Genomic DNA, 23303 nt, shown 5'->3' with positions numbered 1-23303 from the left:
TAAGCAGAGGCTTGACAACCATATGTCAGGAGTGCTCTGATGGTGTTTCCTGCTTGGCAGGGGGTTGGACTCGATGGCCCTTGTGGTCTCTTCCAACTCTATGATTCTATGATTCTATGATTCTAGGTTAAGAACAGTTTCAGGTTAAGAACGGACCTCCGGAATGAATTAAGTACTTAACCCGAGGTACCACTCTACTCAAATGTGAACAAGCCCCAAGACTATGTGGGAAACAGAGCCTGAATCACCCAGCAAAAAATTCCAGTACTGTACCCAACATGGTACAGAGTCTTCCCTCCTACATTATTAGGCCGTGTAACTTTTTATATCGACAGATTATGAGAAGTACAGTATACAACCAGGGTGTGGGTGGAGGAGAGCCTTTCAAGAAGGGATTTCCAGAGCTCATTCAGAACAGGGTCACGGTGTGCTTTCTTTCTGTGTGGGAAGAGGCCAAGGCTGATGGATGATTTCAGGTGGGTATTTCCCTCTTCCTTTCAGAGCTAAACTAGTAAAAGATAAAACTACCGGTTGAGTTTAAAATTGCCCTGCTTCTACCACTCAGCAAACATGTTTTTGGACCTGAAGAGGATTGTGCTGAAATGGCTTCTGCTGGAGCTGTTGCTGCTGCTTCCTGGCGTTTGGGATGCTGGAGCTGACGAATCGTTGAGAGAGAGGGCTCTCAACCTCATGGTGAAAGTCCCTTTAATTGATGGGTAGGCCCAATTTCTTCTTCGTCTCCCTGTCCAAAATACATTAAGACACCGTGTTGTCTTATTATTCTTGGGCATTATGGGGAAGCCTGAGGTATCATATGCTGTGCTAAAAAAGACCTCATTTTGTATCAAAGGGAAAGCTTTCAAATTCTGCACCAAAATGATTATGCCATTAGATGATGGTGCTCATTTTACAGAACACTTGTTTAGCTTTACTATTGCAATGTTGGCATTTCAATATTGTTATTCACAGTACTTAAAACACTGTTTCTTGGGGTGGCTGAGGGTCAGATTAGTGAATTAAGTGTCCCCTTAATTTCCCCTTATTTAATCAACTTTAATTTCTCATAGTGGGGACTTAGATTCCAGTTCCTTACTAGTCTTCCCCCCTTTTTTTCCTCTTTTATCATAGAAAGAATAATAGGAATCAGTTATTTAACACCCCCCACTTGGGAACAAAACAGCATGAATGAGGGCAATTAATTACTAATCCTCAGGCCATACTGAGCAAGAAAGCAATAATATAGCCTGAATCTGCAAGCAAAAAGCTTTCAGTTTAACAAAATAGTTAATATGAACCCAAAAGCCTTAGTAGTGTGCTTTAACTTTCCACATTAGATAAGCTGGTGCTGCAATTGCATTTTTAGCTCTCTTTAAAAAAAAAACAAAAACAAAAAAAAAAACTCCAGTACCAGGTCTGATAAACACAGGAGTTCAACACCAGAAACGGATGTGAGATGTCTGGGGAAAGTTTTGCCCTAAAAGGTACCACATAAATCTTTGAAATAAACAGCTGGTGGATTATTTCCAATATGGAGATGTGAGTGGTAACTGTGTGGTTTAAGTCTAAATTTAATTCTTTTTAATTGTTCTTGTTTATTTTAACTCCACCAGTGTGGTGTAGTGGTTAAAAGCTGTGGACTCGTAATCTGGTGAACCGGGTTCGCGTCTGCGCTCCTCCACATGCAGCTGCTGGGTGACCTTGGGCCAGTCACACTTCTCTGAACTCTCTCAGCCCCACTCACCTCACAGAGTGTTTGTTGCGGGGAGGAAGGGAAAGGAGATTGTGAACCGCTTTGAGACTCCTTCGGGTAGTGATAAAGTGGGATATCAAATCCACACTCCTCCTCCTCCTCCTCCTCCTCTTCTTCTTCTTCTATTCTGCTGACCTCAAACCAAAAGAATTATGCCTGCTGGGTTTCTGCCTTGCCTTTGTGGTTTAAAGGGCTCCAAAGTTAATTAACTTAAATTGCTATCAGCTGTGTGGGAGACCTTAGCGCTTGGAACTAGAGTTGGAGCTTTTGGTGTTTGGGATGCTGGGTGAATGCTTTGCTGGAACTCTTCACACACAAATTGTTTACCTTTATGAACTGTGCTCCCTACTGCATTTTGTTGATCCCCACCAAGATTTACCAATGGAGATTTACCCACTGAGAAAGAAGAAGGAGAAGCCCCTCTGTAAAAAGCCATAATAAGAAAGATAGACCACTGAGTGTGGATGAGGTGTCAGGATGAGAGAAAGAATTAAACCAAAATGCCTTTACAGCTAAGGTGGAGGTAATGCTGATTGGAAAACTTTACAACTGCTCATTAGACGAGGGGTCAGCAAACTTTTTCAGCAGGGCACCGGTCCATTGTCCCTCAGACCTTGTGGGGGGCCAGACTATATTTTGGGGGGGGGCGGGGGGAAATGAACAAATTCCTATGCCCCACAAATAACGCAGAGATGCATTTTAAATAAAAGGACACATTCTACTAATGTAAAAACACACTGATTCCCAGACCATCTGCAGGCCGGATTTAGAAGGCAATTGGGCTGGATACGGCCCCTGGGCCTATGTTTGCCTACCCATGCATTAGACTGTTCTATACTGATATGATATGACTTCGTGTGTTAAATAGTGGGTAGACATAGCAGACGACACAGCAATTCTTCCAAAGCAGCTCTTTATTTGTAAGCTGGACAGAACTGAACAGCAAACAGCTCAGCCGGCCTGCTTTTATAGGCAGCCAGCTGTCAACAATGTAGCAACAACAACCCAGGGTTTCCCGCCTAAAATAACTGACGTGGACCTGAGTGAAAACTACATACACAATACTCCTGGTGGCCAGGGTGAGAACTTCAATACATAACACCCCTCCCCACCGAGATAAGACATTAGTTACAATCGTAATGGTTTCCTTATATACAGCACTACACGTAATGGTTCAATTAGGCACAAAAGCATATTGGTTACATTTCCCATACTTAGACCAACAGTGATACATGTCCAACAACATAGTCCTTTAAATAAGTTGGGCGCTTGGAAACTCTGCCAGACCGCCGGGGACTGGTAGCCAAGTCCGGGGGGGCCACCCAATTCTTGCTGACGCTGTGGTGCGACCCTAGGTGGCGTTGAAACCAAATCCCCTGGATCCGCTGCTGTGGGTGGAGCCTCCGCAAGTGGAGTGGTCTGAGCCTGTGGTAAGTCTGGCAGACCCTCTGAGGCGGCTTGGTTCAGCTCCACGCTGGCAGTTTGCGAGGGAGGTGTAGGTGGAGCCTCGCCATCTGTAAGTGTCTCTTCTGGAGCCACGAGCGCAGTTGGGGGCACCACGGTAGTGTCCAAGTCCCCAACCTTGCGCCTAAGCTGGTCTATGTGCCGGCGCCACAAGCGTCCGTCTTCGAGTGCTACCTGGTACAAGCGAGGTCCAGTGACTCCCACTACTGTGGCTGGCACCCAAGGAATGTCCCCCACATAGTTCCGGGCAAAGACCTGGTTTCCTGGAACAAATGACCATGGCATGTTGGCACAGCCTGGGGGTTCGGCCACGGCAAAGTCCGGGTGCAGCCGGTCGAGCGGTGACCTGAGGCGGCGGCCCATAAGCAGTTCAGCAGGACTCCGCCCTGCGGCCGCATGAGGGGTGATGTGTTGCGCGAACAAGTATTCGGCGACCCGCTCATGCCAGTCTCCCCGGTCCAGGCGCGCCAGTGCCTCTTTTGCCGAGCACACCATTCTCTCCGCTTGCCTGTTGCTGGGTGGATGAAATGGTGCCATTAGGGCATGGCGGATGCCCAGTCCCAAAAGATACCGCTCAAAAGTGCCTGACGTGAACTGCGGTCCGTTGTCGGAGACAAGGCCATCAGGGCACCCATGCGTCGCAAACAGGCCTCGCAGCACCCGGATGACGGCCTCGGGAGTGGTGGAGGACATCAGGGCCACCTCCAGCCATTTGGAATAGGCGTCCACCACTACCATAAAGGTCCGGCCGTGAAAGGGGCCGGCCAGATCAATGTGCACCCTTGACCAGGGTGTCTTTGGCGTCTCCCAGGAGTGTCCCTTAGCTGCCGGTGGTGCAGGCCTCGATTCTTGGCACGCTTGACAGGCGGACACCCAGGCAGTGATGGCATCGTCCATGTTAGGCCACCAGACATAACACCGAGCCAACGCCTTCATTTTGACAATTCCCGGGTGGCCAACGTGCAGAGCCTCCAGGACGCATTGACGGAGTCTTTGAGGAATCACGACGCGGTCTCCCCAAAGCAGACAGCCGCGATGAGCCGAGAGTTCATGTTGTCTGGTTGCGAAGGGCTGGAACTCCGATGCAAAAGGCGCTTGTGGCCACCCCCTCCACACCCAGTTGAGCACACGGCTGATGGTGCGATCCTGGGCAGATGCGGAGGCCACAGTGGCAGCCGATACAGGCGCTGCTGGAAGATCCTCAATCAGGAGGAGCGATGAAGCTGGAGCCGGGTCTTCCACAAATGCTGGAAGAGGGCAACGGCTGAGGGCGTCGGCATGGCCCATCGATTTCCCCGGGTGATGGTCGAGCCGGTAGTGGTAGGCAGCCAGGAAAACAGTCCATTGCAGCATGCGCGGCGAGAGGACCGGTGGAGTTGGACGATCACCGGCGAGGAGGCCCAGGAGCGGCTTGTGGTCAGTGATGAGGTCAAAAGTCCTGCCATAGAGGTATTCATGGAACCTCTTCACTCCAGCCACAAGTGCCAGTGCCTCCTTGTCGAGCTGGCTGTAATTCCGTTCCGTCGGAGATAGCGTCCTGGAAAAGTAGGCGAGCGGTGCTTCTCTTCCGTCTGGAAAACGGTGACTAAGGACAGCGCCGATGCCAAAAGGTGAGGCGTCGCAGGCAAGGACCAGCGGCCTGGACTGCTTCAGGCGCAACCAATGCTCGGGCCGTCTCAAACACCTCAGGCCCACAGAGGCTGAGGAATAGGCCCTGCTTCCGTTCCTTTGATACTGCTGTCAGCTCGTTGGCTTGGAGGTAGCAGTCAAACTGAGCGAGGTAGGAGTCCCATGATTCAGAGGCTGGCGCGAACGGCGGTAGAGGCACAAGTGAAGCCATGATTCCGATGATAGTGTGAAGGGCGATGGATGGAACACAGTGCTCTAGCCAGAATAGTCAGCTCTAAATTGGTTCTGTCCAGTGATTTCGCTCAGTGATTTCGCTCTGTGATTCAGCTCAGTGATTCAGCTCAGTTCAGAGGATGGCCGCATCTGGCTGTGTTCTGATGCCCATTGATCCCACCTTCGTCGCCAGTGTTAAATAGTGGGTAGACATAGCAGACGACACAGCAATTCTTCCAAAGCAGCTCTTTATTTGTAAGCTGGACAGAACTGAACAGCAAACAGCTCAGCCGGCCTGCTTTTATAGGCAGCCAGCTGTCAACAATGTAGCAACAACAACCCAGGGTTTCCCGCCTAATTTTTTTTTTTTTTAAGATATGTATTGAGATTTTCAGAATGTTACAAAAAAAAAAAAAAATAGAAGCAGAAGAGAATACAAAGAATAAAAATAGTTATAAGAAAAAATTCCAAATGAGAAAAAAATGACAGGAAAAAAGAAAAAAAGAAGAATGCAAAAATCCCAAAACTTTAAAAACATTTAAAAACAAATTCATTATTTTCAAATCCTTAACTGTCATTACCTTCTTTCTTAGACCTCCTCCTGTGATCACCAATAGTCAGCATGGATTTCTGAAAAATAAGTCATGTCAGACTAACCTGATCTCGTTTTTTGACAGAATTACAAGCCTGGTAGATGAAGGGAACGCAGTGGATGTAGCCTACCTTGATTTCAGCAAGGCATTCGACAAGGTGCACCATGATATTCTTGTAAAGAAGCTGGTAAAATGCGGTCTTGACTATGCTACCACTCAGTGGATTTGTAACTGGCTGACTGACCGAACCCAAAGGGTTCCTCTTCATCCTGGAGAAGAGTGACTAGTGGGGTGCCACAGGGTTCTGTCTTGGGCCCGGTCTTATTCAACATCTTTATCAACGACTTGGATGATGGACTCAAGGGCATCCTGATCAAATTTGCAGATGACACCAAACTGGGAGGGGTGGCTAACACCCCAGAGGACAGGATCACACTTCAAAATGACCTTGACAGATTAGAGAACTGGGCCAAAACAAACAAGATGAATTTTAACAGGGAGAAACGTAAAGTATTGCACTTGGGCAAAAAAAATGAGAGGCACAAATACAAGATGGGTGACACCTGGCTTGAGAGCAGTACATGTGAAAAAGATCTAGGAGTCTTGGTTGACCACAAACTTGACATGAGCCAACAGTGTGATGCGGCAGCTAAAAAAGCCAATGCAATTCTGGGCTGCATCAATAGGAGTATAGCATCTAGATCAAGGGAAGTAATAGTGCCACTGTATTCTGCTCTGGTCAGACCTCACCTGGAGTACTGTGTCCAGTTCTGGGCACCACAGTTCAAGAAGGACACTGACAAACTGGACCGTGTCCAGAGGAGGGCAACCAAAATGGTCAAAGGCCTGGAAACGATGCCTTATGAGGAACGGCTAAGGGAGCTGGGCATGTTTAGCCTGGAGAAGAGGAGGTTAAGGGGTGATATGATAGCCATGTTCAAATATATAAAAGGATGTCACATAGAGGAGGGAGAAAGGTTGTTTTCTGCTGCTCCAGAGAAGCGGACACGGAGCAATGGATCCAAACTACAAGAAAGAAGATTCCACCTAAACATTAGGAAGAACTTCCTGACAGTAAGAGCTGTTCGACAGTGGAATTTGCTGCCAAGGAGTGTGGTGGAGTCTCCTTCTTTGGAGGTCTTTAAGCAGAGGCTTGACAACCATATGTCAGGAGTGCTCTGATGGTGTTTCCTGCTTGGCAGGGGGTTGGACTCGATGGCCCTTGTGGTCTCTTCCAACTCTATGATTCTATGATTCTATGATTCTCCTCCCTTTCTTTGTATCCTAGTTATTAATTATCCCAGCAAATCCTTGACCTTATCTTTCTATAATAAAATAAACCTTAACACTTAAAACTTAAATCTTATCCTTACCAACTTCTCATAATCATAATATTCTTTCATAATTCTTTAAACATCTTTGCTAAAGCCAAGTATTTTCATTCCAACATTTTCCTATCATTCATCAATTTTATAAAACAGTTCTAATAGTAGAAAAAAGAGGTATAAACAGATCCAATCTTCATCCAGCGTCCCTTCCTCCTGGTTCGGGGTTTTGTCAGTCCTTATTCCCGTCAATCTAGCCCATTAACCTGGCAACCTTATGTCCGAGGCCCTCAAGTCTCTTCCATGACCCTTCCGCGGCTCTTCTTCATATTTGTAACTGTATTTTCCCTTGCCTCTTGCTCGTGGTAACTCCAGCTTGACAATGTTTTTAATCCTTCTCAACAGATCAGCCCCTTTTCCATGTTCAACAATGAATTCCATGTAGTATTTAAAAGCATGTTTCAAAGGCCCTCCAAAATTGAGAGCCCCCACAGTCCCAAACATCTCACGGCCCGTTGCCATATTTGAAAAGTCCAAACATCCCAGCATAGGGGGGTCAATCCAGCCCCCCATTTCCAAACCAAGCCAAACTTTTCCTTTCCAGATATGGCTTTTTCCAAGTTCATTTGTCAAATCCAAAAAATCATATTCCTGTTGGGCCTGTTCTGTCAAAACACACTCCTGATTTAATGTCAAAAACTCCTGTTCTGTCAAGACACACTCCTGATTTAAATCCTGAGTGGGCTCCACATATTTTCCCACTGTCTGTTCAAAGTTTCCCACTGCCTGTTCAAAATTTCTAGTCGAAGTCGCCATCCAATTCACCTTCTCGTGTAACTGTTCCAGTAGATCGTTTGTTTTATAGAGAGCATACAACAAGGCTTCTGAATACATTGTCCCACAAGGTCAGACACTTGTTCCCACGGTTGTAATCTGTAACAGCTGTCGACTCCCTGGAGTTAGTTACAGTTTCACAGTTACAATTTCACAGACTCCCCCTAGGGGGAAGACTTCTATTTATTCTTGCAACAAAGTTTCCTTTTTTTTTCTTTTTTTTATAATAATTTTTTATTAAAGTTTAAAACAACAAAAAACAAAACACACACACACACAAAAAACAATACAAAACTTAACAATAGAAACACAAAACACAACAATTAAAAACAAACTCTCTTTTCCATTTCCAATTTTACATTACTTATTTTCTAGACTTCCTCAAACCTCCCTCCTTTGTATTCCAGTCCACATTATTTGTCCAACAGTTTCCTTTCCACTTTTTTAATCCCAATCTTTAATTTAATAAAATGTTAAAATATATAACTTCAGCTTTTTTAAACCTAATCCTTGATCTTAATATCATATAACTTTAAAGTTTCCCCTTTTAAAATCAAATTTCCCTTTCTTTAAACTTCTTTAATCTTAATCTTTAATCTTAATCTATCCTTAATTTTAACCTGTGCAGCTGGAAACCACTTATTTTCAGTCCAACATCACTCTAACATTCCTTAATTTTGCAGTGTTTCTGAAGATAGTCTTTGAATTTCTTCCAATCTTCCTCCATCGACTCTTCTCCCTGGTCACGGATTCTACCAGTCATTTCCGCCAACTCCATATAGTCCATAAGTTTCATCTGCCATTCCTCCAGCATGGGAAGTTCTTGTGTCTTCCAATACTTTGCGATGAGTATTCTTGCTGCTGTTGTTGCATACATAAAGAAAGATCTATCCTTTTTTAACACCATTTGGCCGACTATGCCCAGGAGAAAGGCCTCTGGTTTCTTAGGGAAGGTATACTTAAATACCTTTTTTAATTCATTATATATCATTTCCCAGAAAACCTTAATCTTTGGGCACGTCCACCAAAGGTGAAAAAATGTACCTTCAGTTTCTTTACATTTCCAACATTTGTTATTGGGCAAGTGATAGATTTTCGCAAGCTTGACTGGGGTTATGTACCACCTGTATATCATTTTCATAATATTCTCTCTTAAGGCATTACATGCCGTAAATTTCATACCTGTGGTCCATAACTGTTCCCAGTCAGCAAACATAATGTTATGTCCTACGTCCTGTGCCCATTTAATCATAGCCGATTTTACCGTTTCATCTTGAGTATTCCATTTCAGCAGCAAGTTATACATTCTTGACAAATTCTTAGTATTGGGTTCTAACAATTCTGTTTCTAATTTGGATCTTTCCACCTGGAAGCCAATTTTCCTGTCCGATTTAAATACCTCCATTATTTGATAATAATGAAGCCAGTCTCGCACTTTGTTTTTTAGTTTTTCAAAACTCTGCAATTTCAGTCTATCTCCGTCTTGTTCCAAAATTCAAAGTTTCCTTTTTTAAGATACTTTGTCCATATATAATCCTTTAAAATGCGAAAGGGAACAGTGGAATCACTAGGTTTCTCTTCTTTTCGCCATCTGTCAAAAACACTTGTCTTTGGTTAATGAACTTCACACGTCAGTCCTGACAGCCCGCTCCAGGATCAGGACGGAGGAAAGTTACTTCACTTTAAAGTCACTTTAAACAGTCCAAAAAGATCCCCCCCTTCTCCTGGTGTCGAAGGGGGGTTCCACAATTTTAAATGGTGAAATCCAATCTTTTAAAAGCGATTTTCTGAGCTCTAGTTTAAGTTGCCTTTGCTTTATTCTGTTTACAAAAGAACAGAAGGATGACTTCCTGTTTAGACCTTCCCGTTCCGTACCAAATTCAAGTAAATTTTTAAAGTCCGATTCTTTTCTACTCGCAACTCCTTATTTGATGTACAATTGTTCAAAGTCTAAGTACTCACGGGTGCTTATTTTAAAGTCCAAATTGGAATGGCAGATGAAAGTGATGGACTATATGGAACTGGCTGAGATGACTGGCAGAATTCGAGACCAGGGAGAAGGGTCGATGGAAGAAGATTGGAAAAAAATTAAAATATACCTTCAAAAATACTGCAATATAAAAGACTGTTAGAAAGAGGTTGGAAAAAGAAAATTAGGTCGTTCTGGTAGATATGATATAAAGGATTAAGTAAAAATGAGTTGATGAATTTGATGAAACAGAGGAGGTTTAATTACATTATTTAAATTTTAAAATACGTAAATGAAAATAAGGTTAGAAGGATTTGCTGGGAATACGATCTGAACTAGAATACAAAATTGGGAGGTGAGAGGAGGTCATGGAAATAAGTAAAGGGAAAAGGCTATGTAAAGGTTAAATCTGTTTTTGTTTTATTTTAACTTAATGCATTTTTATATTTTTTGTTAAGTCTTCTTTTTTATTCTATTTTATTGTTCACTTTATCTTTTTATTTTTTGCTTTGTTAAAGCTTTCTTTGTATTTTGTATGGTTTTTCTTTCTCTTTTTTGTAACTTTAAATTTGGAATAAATATCATTTAAAAAAAAAATTTAAAGTCCAAATTGTCCCAGGAAAAAGGCAGCGCTCTCCGGCGACAGCTATGCGGCTTCGCTCCACAGAAATAGCATGGAAACTCACAGCACCGCGCCACTTCCCCCTCTTCACTTCGGAGCCCGTTAGTGGGTTCCTTAGCGGGTTGGGGGGGCGCTAAAGGTGCCCGCTGAGTCCCATGGTCACAGGCTTCATCCGCCTGTGATTTTTACGTGGGTCCCCGCTTCGCCGTAGCCGAGAAGACCCGTTTTCCGCGGAGCTAGTCCCTCCAGTTCAGAGGGAGTCCGCCATTGCCGGTGGCGCCACCCCGGAAGTCTTGGTTTCCCGCCTAAAATAACTGACGTGGACCTGAGTGAAAACTACATACACAATACTCCTGGTGGCCAGGGTGAGAACTTCAATACATAACACCGTGGGTATGCAATAACAAGGAGACATAGAGGACATGCAGAGTCTGCAACCCTCCCAAACTCCAAGCAATCCAAAATTGACAGTTTTATGCTTGGCAGTTTTGGCAACTCTGGTCCCTCTGGGTATTCTCTTTTTGCGTCAAATCATCACTTCATTCTGGCAACTACTTTGGTGGAAAGGGGTTAATGAGGACAGCCAAGAAACGAGGACTGAGAAGTCTGCAGGATTTTGGATCTCAGCCTGGAGATGAGTTATGGCAGAACCGTTTTAAAGGGAAGTTAATCCTAATTCCAGACCAAGTGGCCCTTGAAATATCACCAGTGCCAAATGGGATCCTGCCAAATTGGCAGGGGAAAAACAGAACTGTGCAGAACCTAGACTAACTGTTTAAATTAAGAAGCCATTCAAGATACCTATGTCCAGAATGAATCTTGATGGGTCCTCTCAGTGTTGGGGAGGTTGTTCAATGCTTGGTACATGTGGTGGTCCTGCCCATGAGTTCAGGTGTTTTGGAACTTTCTATAGCGAACAGTGCAAACATAATGGTCTAGGTTTTCTGTTATATTTTATCAACAGATACCAAGAAGTTGTTCTAATTGGATATCTTTATAGCTTCAATCTATGTGTGCTGCTAGCATTGTCTGAATGACATTTTTTAAAATATGGAAAGGATGAAACACCCTCCCCCTAATCCTTCAACTCTTCCACTATGTATTTTTATCTTTCAGGCACAATGATCTGCCACTGAAGTTGAGATGGTTTTATAAAAACCAGCTGAGTAAAATTGATTTAAGGACCCTCAGCACCACATCCACAAATATTGAGAAGCTCCAGGCTGGTCATGTGGGTGCCCAGGTAGGCCAGGGTGGAAGTAGATGTACTTCCAGGGTAGAAGTATATCCGTATTCTTGGACTGAGTTCCTTGCTAGAGTGAGCCAGAGACCAAGCATGGGGGAGGGATGCGTATACTTCTAGCTTTGGCTGGATGTCTGTTGCCATAATGGAAAAGACGGAGGTGGAAATCAAGGCTAGATTGTAGACCATGCTGGAAGGTGTGTATGGAAACATATTTCCCCTTTATCTGCATTTCTGTATGGGTACACAATTAATGCTGCATCTAGGATTTGGGCAAGTTATCAGTTTGTGCCCAACCTGTGTCTCCTCAGTCCTAGTCTGGTGCTCTGACTATTATGGGACACTGGCTCTTGGTTGGTTGGCCAACCTGAACCCCTCTAGTGGATTTTGTGTTAGTGGCCTGGCCAGCACCATATGTCAGGAGGCCCTCAGCAGCATGTGCTGCCAATTCCCACCCCCAAACACCCACACTCTCCTTCGCTAAGATGGCTGCACAATGTATGTAGAGTTTTAGTGTTGGCCCTGGCAACACTTTTGATTGGGAGCCAAGTTCAGCTCCCCTCTGTGGGCAAAAGCTCTTCAATGCTCCTGCCCTTCCTTCTTTATCTTTAAAATGGTGTTGGACTGGAGCTGCGCAAATGGAGGACTGTCCCCTGACAGCTCTTCAAAGGAGAGGGCGAGTAGAACAGTGCTGTGGACCTGACAGAGGGCAAGTAAAACATGACCCACAACCCTCCTGAGAGATGTAGCAAGTCTCCTTAGCAGACAAGTCCTTGACTGTAGGAAGTTTACATTCTCCTGGCTAAGGGGCAGTGCAGCCTGTGGAAAGGAACCACTTTTCTGAGCAGTGAGCAGTTTGGTTTCATTCAGTGGTGGCAGTGGAGCTCTATCAGAGAGAACAGGGCACTGCCCCATCAAACTCTGTCTGCCCTCAGCCAACCCCACCTGGTGGCCATCTAGGCTAGGGTTAGCACTGCCTGTCAGTTCCATCCTCCTTAATCCCAGGGTTGCCATTGCAGGATCCTGCAGGCAGAAGGTTGAGGACTAAACTAGCATTAGCTGGCTCTGCCTGTCACTGGCTGCCTCCCTCTTTCATCCTTCCTGCCTTCCACCTTACCAGTCCCAATGGGCAGCAGCCACTACTGGGAAATGCAGGCTTATTGGGATTTTCACGATAATTGACTGGTTTTCAAATGGACAGGTGGGGGATGCACAGCTTAAATACTCCAACAAATAGCCCAAACCCACATTAGATCTCCGGAGAGGCAGCCAGCACCCTCAAAACGCTGTTAGCTTTGCAGAGCCCCAAAACTTAGTTCTCTGCCTGCCTGCCTGCCTGCCTGCCTGCCTGCCTCACACTGCAGGCCTAGCCTGCCTTCCTACACCTGGCTGGGAGTAAGATGACAAATCAACATCTATCTATGCCTTTTTGAACCATCTCGGTTCCCATAGAAACACATTGCCAGAAATTGTCTAACAAAAGAACGCTCCTGGCTAAATCCATCTGATCAGTCTGACCATTTTAGCAGCCCTCCCCTCTCTTGGCCAGATGCCAGTCTTACAATTGCAGAATCACAGAGTTGGAAGGGACTGTAGAGATGTTCCAGCTTTCCACCCATCCACCCACTCATGCTGACAAACTCTATTTTCATGTTTCTTTCAGTTTTGGTCAGTGTATGTTCTGTGTAGCGCTCAGAAGAAAGATGTTGTGCGCCTCACTCTGGAGCAGATTGATGTTGTCAAACGGATGTGTAAAAGCTATGAGGAACTGGAACTGGTGACATCTTCTGAAGGTGATGCTTGATATTGATTTTTATATTCTGATGCTTTCCGAACTTTGAGCTCTGGTCCATATGGCCCCTGGAAGACTGCCCAGAAGGCAATGTGACCCTCAGGCATAAGAAAGTTCCCCATCTGTCCTATACCAGCACTAACCACTACACTACACTGCACTGTCTCTAACTATAAAAGGTTTTAGCCACAGGCCTCCATGAGTTACACTCCATATTTATACATAAAAGGAAACCATCTGGTCCACTAACAGAGCTCTGGGAAATTAGAGGTGGGAGATAAGAATTCTACCCCTATAATTGTTCCAAACACTCACCCTGTGAGCTTTGTGGCTAAGAGAGGATTTGAACCCAGGTCTCCTCATTCCAAGTCCAACACTCTTAACTACTGCCCCCCACTGGAACTGAAATTACTGTTAAGCTACTGTAGTTTATGACTACATGGTAAGTGTGCCCAGTGCAAGCTCTCTGCATTGCTCTTTTTTGATCATTCTGTGTTAATGTGTCTGGTTAAATTCAGATCTGTCTTTCTGATCAAAATCCAGGCATTGCCAGCACTGACAGCAAAAAGATAGCATGCTTGATTGGCATCGAAGGGGGACACTCCATCGACAGCAGCCTCGCAACCCTGAGGATGTTCTACGAGCTGGGCGTTCGGTACATGACGCTGACCCATAACTGCAACACTCCCTGGTAAACTACAAACAAGTGGTCCTTCAGAGAGGGGCTGTTTCTCTGGGATTTGCCAACGTTGCTTAAAATACTGCAATGTATTCCTGCAGTGAGAAAATAAATGTATTTTCCCCTTCAAGGAGGTGGGGTTCTAGGAATAGCCAATACAGTAGTAGTTTAAAAAACAACACACCCTACAACTGAAAGGAACTTGTGAGGTTACACGCAGCAAGTGTGTACGGGGCCCATGGGTAGAAGATGTCGAATGTTCAGATTGCACAGGTTGATGGTTGACCAGTGAGCCACAAGCAGAACAGAAAGAGATTGGGGACTCAGCTACATTAGTAAGGAAAAAGCATTTTGTATGTGTTCTAACACTGTGAAAACAGATGGCGCTGTGGAGTACCGTCTTTCGCCAATGTGATTTCCCATGTGGAAGTATACAACGTGTTTTCCTGAAACACTTTTTTTAATGTGTCTAGATCCAGCCCGCGATTACCTGCACTGATTCAGAAAGGAGTTTAATACAGGTCACTATAAAGAAATATCCAAAATGTGTTTAGTCGTTTAGTCGTGTCCGACTCTTCGTGACCCCATGGACCAGAGCACGCCAGGCACTCCTGTCTTCCACTGCCTCCCGCAGTTTGGACAGACTCATATCCAAAATACACAGGTGTAAACAGTACTGGGCTAGATGATTCCTGTACTTCTTTTCCATTTGAATAATCATTTTCCTTCCCTGCATTTTTAGGGCTGAGACATCATCAAAGCAATCACAAGACTATCCTAACACTGGTGGCTTGACTGATTTTGGCAAAGTACGTAAACTGATGAAGTCCTTTGCAATGCCCACTACTGATTCTCTTCCAAAGAAGCATCCTAGCATCCTATAGCAACAAAAGCTTATTATCACCTGTCTGGGTTTTAGGCCAGTTTCCCCAAAGAATCCTGGGGGTTTATAGTTTGCAGAGGGGGCTGAGAATTATTTTCTGGAGTTCTCCATCTCCACCCCACTCCCAGACTCGTAGGGAGGAATTCAACATTGTCAGCAGAGGCACTTCACTTTGCCAGACAATATCCTTCTTAAACTGTGGTGCCCAGAACTGGACACAGTACTCTAGCTGGGTTCTGACCAAAGCAGAATAGAGTGGCTGCATTACTTCTTTAAATCCAGACGCCATAATTCTGTTGATGCCGTCTAGAATAGCATTAGCTCCTTTTGCTGCTTTCACATTGTTGCCTCCAGGATGCATGTCCAGTTTCTGGCTCTCCCTTCCCCACAGTCATTTTCAAAGCTCAAGAAAAATAGAATGCATATATTTCCATTGCCAAAGTGAAATATGAGCTGTGCTCTATTTTTGGCCAGAGTAGCAAAACCGATGAAACCGTCTTGTTTATTTTTGTGCTAGGAAGTGGTGAAGGAGATGAATCGTCTTGGGATGCTAATAGACTTATCTCACACATCTGACACAACGGCGGCAGCTGCCCTCAGCGTCTCTCGTGCACCAGTCATTTTCAGCCATTCTTCAGCCTTCTCCATTTGCAACAACCCAAGGAATGTCCCTGACCATATTTTGCACCTCCTGGTAGGTGTAGCTAAAGCTTAATGCTTGTCCAAACCCAGGCAAAGGGAGGACATAATAGGGAGCTCAGAGGCACATTTTTTCCTCCCAAGTGCAAAGTCAGTAAAAAGAATTCTTCCTCAGAGAACCAATTCAAAGATGTCCAGGTAAAAGCAAGATGGAGAGCTACTTATAAAGCTGTATTATAATGGTCCATCTAGTTTAGTACTGCCAACACTGACTGACAGGAGCTCTCCAGGGTTTCAGACAGGAAGTCTCTTCCAGTCCTGCCTGGAAATGCTGGGGATTGAACCTGGGACCTTCTGAATGCAAAGAAGATGCTCTCTTGCTGAGCTACAGCCCTTTCCTGGTCAATGTCTTAAAGCATGGGTCACTATTGCTTAAGAAGTGAGGAGAAACCAAACTGATCCCAAATTATTCTCCTCTGTGACTGTTTGGTGATTGATACACTTGGAATATTCAAATATTTGTGGAATATCATATCTGCAACTGAAAATATTGTACTATTTGATACGTGCACATCATGGCATTTTGTGTTTTGCGTTTTGCATGTGATCATTTCCAGAGGGGTAGCTGTGTTGTAGAAAAGCAACAAAAGAGTAATCTCTGCACAAATTGTGCGTACTTCTGTGCCACACCACCAAGAGGCATTGAATCATCTCCATCAATTTATTGATCACCTTGTACACAATCATCTCAAGGCAATGTACAATAGAAACAGCAAACAACCGAACAAGAATGTCTTCAGAAAGTGCTGGTAGTGGGAGCCTGTCACAGTTTTACAGGAATGTTGTTTGAAACAACTGCCACATTGAAAGCCCTGCTCTGAGTTACTGCAGAGTAGGCTTCTGAGATCTTTGCAACTTTTGGGAGAAACTCAGTGATCTCCTGGGTATTTAAAGGATAAGGTGGTCCCTCGGATAACCTGGTCCCAAGCTGTATAGGGCCTTATATGTTAGTACCAACACCTTCAACTTGACCTGGTAGCAGATTGGAAGCCAGTGCAAAGCCTGCAAGATATTACACGCTGGCAGTAGTTTGCCCCTGCAAGCAACCAAGCTACTGTGTTCTGCACCAGCTGCAGCCTCTGAACTGACCAGAGGACAAGATTCACCTGGTGCAAGACAAATACATTTCTTTTTTTGCCAGACCTTTTTACTAGGCTCTTAATTATCGGTGGCCTTGGGTGGATGGAATGTTTTAATCCTGCCTTTTAAAAAAATAGGATTGTCTTTTAGATTTTTCTTTGTTTTTCCTTTCATGCCACTTTCAATGTATGTGTTTGTTTGCTTATATATTGTAAGTTGCTTTGAGTTCTCTTGGTAAAAAAGTGACCGATAAGTTTAATAAATAATAATGAGAACAATAACCCAAAGGGTAGCCCCACACAGAGTGCATTGCAGCAATCCAATTGTGAACACCAGGAAAACGCAATCAGGCTGCAAGTGTTACTTTGGATTCTGGTGAATGAGCTGGCCATTCATTTTGCCTTCCTCCTTGCAGAAAGCAAACAACGGAATTGTGATGGTGACCTTCTTTGCCAAGATACTGGGCTGTGACAACAATGCAGTTGACATTTCGACCGTAGCAAGTGTGTACCTCCCAGGGCAGAAGTCAAGCACAGTGGCAGGGCAGAAGTCAAGCACTGCCACTTTCAGTTCTCATTTTCCCAGTCTTAAATTCAGTTCTTCACATTTTCACAACACTCTACCAACAGGGGACGCGAGTGGCGCTGTGGTCTCAACCACTGAGCCTAGGGCTTGCCGATCGGAAGGTCGGAGGTTTGAATCCCCACTACGGGGTGAGCGCCCGTTGCTTGGTCTCAGCTCCTGCCAACCTAGCAGTTCGATAGCACATCAAAGTGCAAGTAGATTAATAGGTATTGCTCCGGCAGGAAGGTAAACGGTGTTTCTGTGTGCTGCTCTGGTTTGCCAGAAGCGGCTTAGTCATGCTGGCCACACGACCCAGAAAAACTGTCTGCGGACAAACGCCGGCTCCCTCGGCCAGTAAAGTGAGGTGAGTGCCACAACCCCAGAGTCATTCGCAACTGGACTTAACTGCCATGGGTCCTTTACCTTTTTTACCTACCAGCAGGGATTTGGAATACAAGCTTGTGTCTCCTTACCTTATTGCTGTACACCACCTTGATATTTTATGAGTGGGCAATGGACAAACACTTTTATAAATAAATGAAAATTGCCAATGCTGCAATTAGCAGCACAAAAAACCCTTCCGTGAATTCCAAAGAGAGATTAATTTCTGCTGCTGATTGCAGTGCATGTGTCAACTTTGACAGGATCAGAGTGGGAGGGAGGGGTTACACCTCCATTCCCCACATGCTGCGGTCTTGATTGAAAATGGACAGCCCTGCCATGTACTTGTTAGCAATTAAAAACAAAAACAAAAACCCCACACCCAGTACTGACCCCAATGTTGCCCAGTGAACTCCATGGCTGAATTCTGATTTCAACTCTCTTCTCCCAGTCCAATTATTTACCAACCCCAAACCACACTAGTCACGTTTGCCGGTCTTTCTGAATCATGTAACTCATGCTTTCCATCCTTCCCTTAGATCATTTTGACCACATCAGGACAACGATAGGCTCAGAATATATCGGAATTGGTGGTGACTACGATGGAGTGAACAAGTTAGTAAACATTATTAGGGATAGGCAAGACTGAGGGACTAAGCTAGTAAATCAATATGTTGTTAACAACTTAATGAGTTCGTTAAACTGTGGGCATCCCATAAGCCACTGTGAGAACAAGACGCACTTGTGGCTCATGGATTTCCCCCATCCTGATTGCTTGGCTGTTTGGTTTGCTGCACTCTGCTAGGATCTAATTGGTACTGTATTACTGTTTCTGGCATTGTGATTTGCTTTTTGTCTACTCCCTTGGCTTTGTTTGAAAAGAAATGTGGAAATAACAGCAGCAGGAGAAACAACAACAGTGTTTTACACTTAGGATTAATCTGCAAGATGTGAAGCAGTTGTTTCCATTTCACCTGGAATTTTACCAGGCCTGAATTGTTTGGAGATAAATAATAATAATAATAATAATAATAATAATAATAATTTATTTATGTCCCACCATCTGGCTGGGTTTCCCCAGCCAATCTGGGCGGCTTCCAACCAAATATTAAAAACAATACAGCGTCAGACATTAAAAACTTCCCTAAACAGGGAAGTTTTTGTCTTTTAAAAGTAAAATAGTTCTTTATTGCCTTGACATCTGCTGGGAGGGCGTTCCACAAGGTGGGTGCCACTACTGAGAAGGCCCTCTGCCTGGTTCCCTGTAACCTCACTTCTCACAGCGAGAGAACCGCCAGAAGGCCCTCAGCACTGGACCGCAGTGTTCGGGCTGGATGATGGGCATGGAGATGCTCCTTCAGGTATACAGGAGATATTGAGAAGCTCAAGTACATTTGCTACCCACCTCCCTCAACTGACTTTCCTCTGAGGGGAAAAGAACAATATACCATGCAGTAGCCTTTGCCAACCTGGTGCCTCTCCCCAGATACTTTGGACTACGACTCCCATCAGCACCAGCTGTGCTCGCTGAGGATGCTGAGAGGTGCAGTCCAAAACCTTGAGAGGGCACCAGCTTGATGAAGGCTGCTAAAAACCAGAGTGTAGGAAGCTACGAGAGTTCAGTGTGGCCTTGCTAGCTGGGCTTTTGAAGTCCACTGTAAACATCCAAGGGTTGGTTGAAAGCAGCTTGCCCCTTGCTTTGTTCTGAGAAGGACATCAGCCCCCTTCTCTGCAATTACTGGCCAAAGGGAACCGTGGCTTATATGGTGAATTGTAATTTCTTTGCAGGTACCCAGAAGGGCTGGAAGATGTTTCCAAATACCCAGCCTTGATCGAGGAGCTGTTAAGGAGAGGTTGGAGTGAGGAGGAACTGGAAGGCGTTTTGAGACAGAACTTCCTTCGTGTTTTCCAGGAGGTGGAAAAAGTAAGAGTGAAATAATTCTATCTGTTTATCTAGCAGATCACCTTGGGCATTTGGATGTTCAGCTGAACTCATGCTAGGGATAGGGAAGAAATTCAGTTTAATGCAAAACTGCACTCATTTGCACTTCCTGAAACAAACCTAAGGGTCTGGTATAGATGCCTGAAGGGCCACATTCAGCCCCTGCGTTCCCTATTTTTGGTTTACAAGCATAAGTAATGCACCAGGCCTCCTGAACAAGCAGTAGCAACTTTGGGACTCTTATGGAAAACACATGTAATCTCCATATTCACACAACATGGGAATGTTGATGGGATACTTAAAACATTGTGTGATTAATTTTGCTTAGCAAAATTCTGGGGTGATGGTGGAAATAGATAACTTCAAAATTTGTTTGAATGGTTACGGAAAGTTTAGATGATAGTTATAATAAATTGATTCACCTTATTGTAAACATTTATAGCAAAGCAAAATTCTACAAATTGAATTACAATTTTTAAATGCCTGATATTGTCTACTGGAACAGAAGAATGAGAGACATTAACTTAGATCCTATCAAAGTTAGTTGAGCTTAGGTCACACTGAAATCATTGGGACAAGTTAGTTGAGTCTTAAATTAACTCCTATTGGTTGCAATAGGAACTGAGTTCAATTAATTAAGTTGGGATCCAGCCCATTAAATATCATTATTATTATTATTATTATTAATTTTATTATTTATACCCTCCCCATCTAGCTGGGTTTCCCCAGCCACTCTGGGCAGCTTACAGAATATATAAAACATAATAAAGCATCAAACATTAAAAACTTCCCCATACAGGGCTGCCTGCATAACTTTCAGATGTCTTCTAAAAGTTATGTAGTTCTTAATCTCCTTTACATCTGAAGGGAGAGCTTCCCACAGGGAGGGTGCCACTACCAAGAAGGCCTTCTAGTTATGCTAATGGTCCAGTGGTTTAATGTGCTTATGGCAACTTGATATTTTAAAATTTATTTTCCTTCTATTTCTCTGGCCTCTTGAATGAAAGATAAGCACCTAACATAGCCAGTAGCTGTCAACTGCAGAGAGATATTACAGGCTTCCCATAGGCATCTGATTGGCCTCTGTCAGAAAAGGATGCTGGGCTAGATGGACCTTTGGTCTGATCTGGACTTTTGGTTGTTGCTATTGTTGTTGCTGCTGCTGCTTTCTTAAATAGACAGACAGAACCATCAGTATATAAAGCAGCATTCCCCAGCCTGGGGCCTTTCAGGTATTTTAGACTACATCTCCCAGCTGCTTAGATACCTGAAGTGAAGCCCCCTGCAGCAAGCAGGTTACAGTTAAAACTTAGACAGCTGGTGGAAACAAAAGAGCAAATGGAAAGATGGTGTGGTGACTGTAGTGAGGAGTAATGCAAATAAATATACCTACGGATTACATCTGCTTCTGTATTCTTCATTCTTTCATCCTTTTTAGTTTCATTGTATTGAAACTCCTATGCACCAGTTAGAAAAGATTGGTATACAAATTATTGAAATAGATAAAGAGGACGAACTCTAGGTTCCAGTGGGTTTTGCCTTCTAGTTAGCTCTGAATTTTGGATTTTTCTAGGTGCGTGATGAGAGTGCTTCCATGACAGCTGGAGAAGAGGAAATTTCCCCAGATGACGTACAACACGACTGCCGTTTAGACCTGAGGCGTCCTCCTGGTTAATGCCTTCTTCGTCTTCTACTTGGGGACAACCAAGCACCTTAGTATTGCTGTGTCCATGTGGGACTCATGTTGCTCACAGAGAATAATAAAGCTACTTGTCTCCACGAACATGTAAACTGGTGACATCTGGTGATCTTTTAAGATCAGGAGGAGTGATCCTACAGCCTACAGGCAGAATTAGGCCTGACACAGGCATCAATTTGGCCCATGAGGCTATTCCCCCCAACCTACCCACTTCTGCCCTACATCTGTATTTTCAGGTCTGGGGTAGGTGGAGCTGCCAATGCACAATTGAGAGCTTTAAAGTATGCACCCTATTGTGCAAAAAAATAAAATAATAATAATAGTATTTTATATATATAAAAAGGCTATGTTTCTTTTCTCCTCCTGGCTAGCCTGGACATATAGAGCACCCTGTAACATCAGTATCCTTCCCATTCCCTACAGACAGAGCTAAGCTTTCACAATAGTGAATCACTATTTTGTATGTGTTGGACGGCATCTGTTTTATTCTCAAGACAAACAAGATGAAAGTCACAGAGTGGGCTGTAACACTTTTCTCATCTCGCCATTATTGAGTCACGGGAATCAGCGGGATTCTAAAAATTGGAGGAAGATTATTTTTCTACCAAGATATTACTTTCTAAGGGGCACAGTCTTCCCAACCACAAGGTATGGGGTAGCCAACACGCAGCCCTTCAAATGTTACAAACTACAACTCCCATCATCCCTAGTCATTGGCCATAATGGCTGCTTGCTGGTGGGAGTTGTATTCTAAAACATCTGGGAGGAATCAGAATAGCTACACGTAACACTGAGTAATGCTATCCAATTTTGTGCCTGTTGCATTTTTACCTAGTAAACCAGGAATGGGAAGACTTTGGGCTTCTAGGACCCGAGAGCCACCAAAAGGAAATGTGGGGCTTCTTGGCACATGTTCAGCCCGGAATTTGTTTTTGGTACACGGATTGGCCACACAATAATTCTACTTCTGGTCTCCACTCTACCTCTGCAAACCTTATTCATATCAGCAGCTTCATTTGCTATTGTGTTCAACAATTGGAAACTAGAATCCTTTCTGATATACTGAGAAATCACCCATAGACCTACTAGACAACCCCAATCTACCTTCTGCATGGAGTCACAATGTCCATCTTGATTCTGGGGAGGGGCTAAATAATCTGGGTTCAATCCCAAATTCAATCCCAGGCTAAGTAATCTGGGTTCAATCCCAGGTTCAATTGCCTGGCGTTGCTCCCACCTCACAAGCTTTCATTACAGCCACTGCCCTGTCTCTGACTGCTAGCAGGGAGGCTCACAAGCCTGGCTCAGACATTGTTTCCAGGGCTGCACCAAAGAGCATGTGCAGGCCCAGCCTGCCCTCATGAATGCTTGTTTGCTTGCCCAGCCCTGTCATTTGGGATGGGACCCATGTGAATCACTGTGCCTGCCCCACTCTTCAAAAAAGGGCTGTGTCAGGTGTTGAGTCAGTGACTAGCTATTGCCCAGTCATGCGCCATAGAGCTCTGCTTTGAATTCCTGAGCTGCGTAACCTGATCTGTGTTTGGACATTGTAGTAATTTGGGGAATGAAACCTTTGGCAAGAATGGTGCCAAGAGTCCATGTACTGCATCCACGAGTGGGAGCCAGGACAGGGACATTGGCTTGCAGTGTAGCACCAGGCATCTTGCCTGTGAGAGCTTAACACTCCCATTGCCCAGCCTTCTTCCCAGCTTTCTTGGATGATTTTTCAACCCCTGGCACCATATCATTACTTACCCTGAAAAACAGAATTCACCCCAAAAGCTGCTCAATTTGCAGGTTCCATAGCAAAGGGTGGCTTGGGAACGGTGTCGTGGCAAGTTGTTTCACATACGCAGAACTGGAGATCAACAATTTGAAGGTGATGATAATGGCATCACCTATCAGCCTGGAGCTGTTTTCACCAAAACCGCAGTGATAGCAA

General features: G+C 44.5%; 1 protein-coding gene across 2 annotated transcripts; it reads left to right on the top strand.

Annotated features, from left to right (window-relative positions):
• Window positions 1-359: 359 nt before the first annotated feature.
• LOC308482611 (dipeptidase 2-like) lies at window positions 360-21445 on the top strand. 2 transcript variants are annotated; one of them, XM_081015871.1, is made up of 11 exons: window positions 360-476; window positions 566-716; window positions 11516-11642; window positions 13306-13435; window positions 13978-14125; window positions 14856-14922; window positions 15514-15690; window positions 17191-17278; window positions 18260-18335; window positions 19509-19644; window positions 21236-21445. In XM_081015871.1, exons 1-11 carry the CDS (start codon window positions 467-469, stop codon window positions 21335-21337), a joined length of 1212 nt encoding a protein of 403 aa, XP_080871997.1. In that variant the 5' UTR covers window positions 360-466; the 3' UTR covers window positions 21338-21445. The 2 variants fall into 2 exon arrangements, with proteins under 2 accessions (XP_080871997.1, XP_080871998.1); XM_081015872.1 differs by lacking the exon at window positions 566-716 and having other exon boundaries at window positions 448-476.
• The last annotated feature ends 1858 nt before the right edge of the window (window positions 21446-23303 follow it).

Source organism: Podarcis pityusensis (assembly GCF_964106645.2).
Source record: "Podarcis pityusensis genome assembly, chromosome: 8".
NCBI lineage: Eukaryota > Metazoa > Chordata > Lepidosauria > Squamata > Lacertidae > Podarcis > Podarcis pityusensis.
Note: the sequence above shows the minus strand (reverse complement) of the source record. Positions and strands in the feature narration are given on the sequence as shown.

Excerpts from the sequence above, each read along its gene's own strand:
- LOC308482611 (XM_081015871.1), top strand. Across the intron at positions 14,126-14,855 it reads CATAACTGCAACACTCCCTG|GGCTGAGACATCATCAAAGC; the intron begins GTAAACTACAAA and ends CTGCATTTTTAG. Across the intron at positions 19,645-21,235 it reads TTTTCCAGGAGGTGGAAAAA|GTGCGTGATGAGAGTGCTTC; the intron begins GTAAGAGTGAAA and ends GGATTTTTCTAG.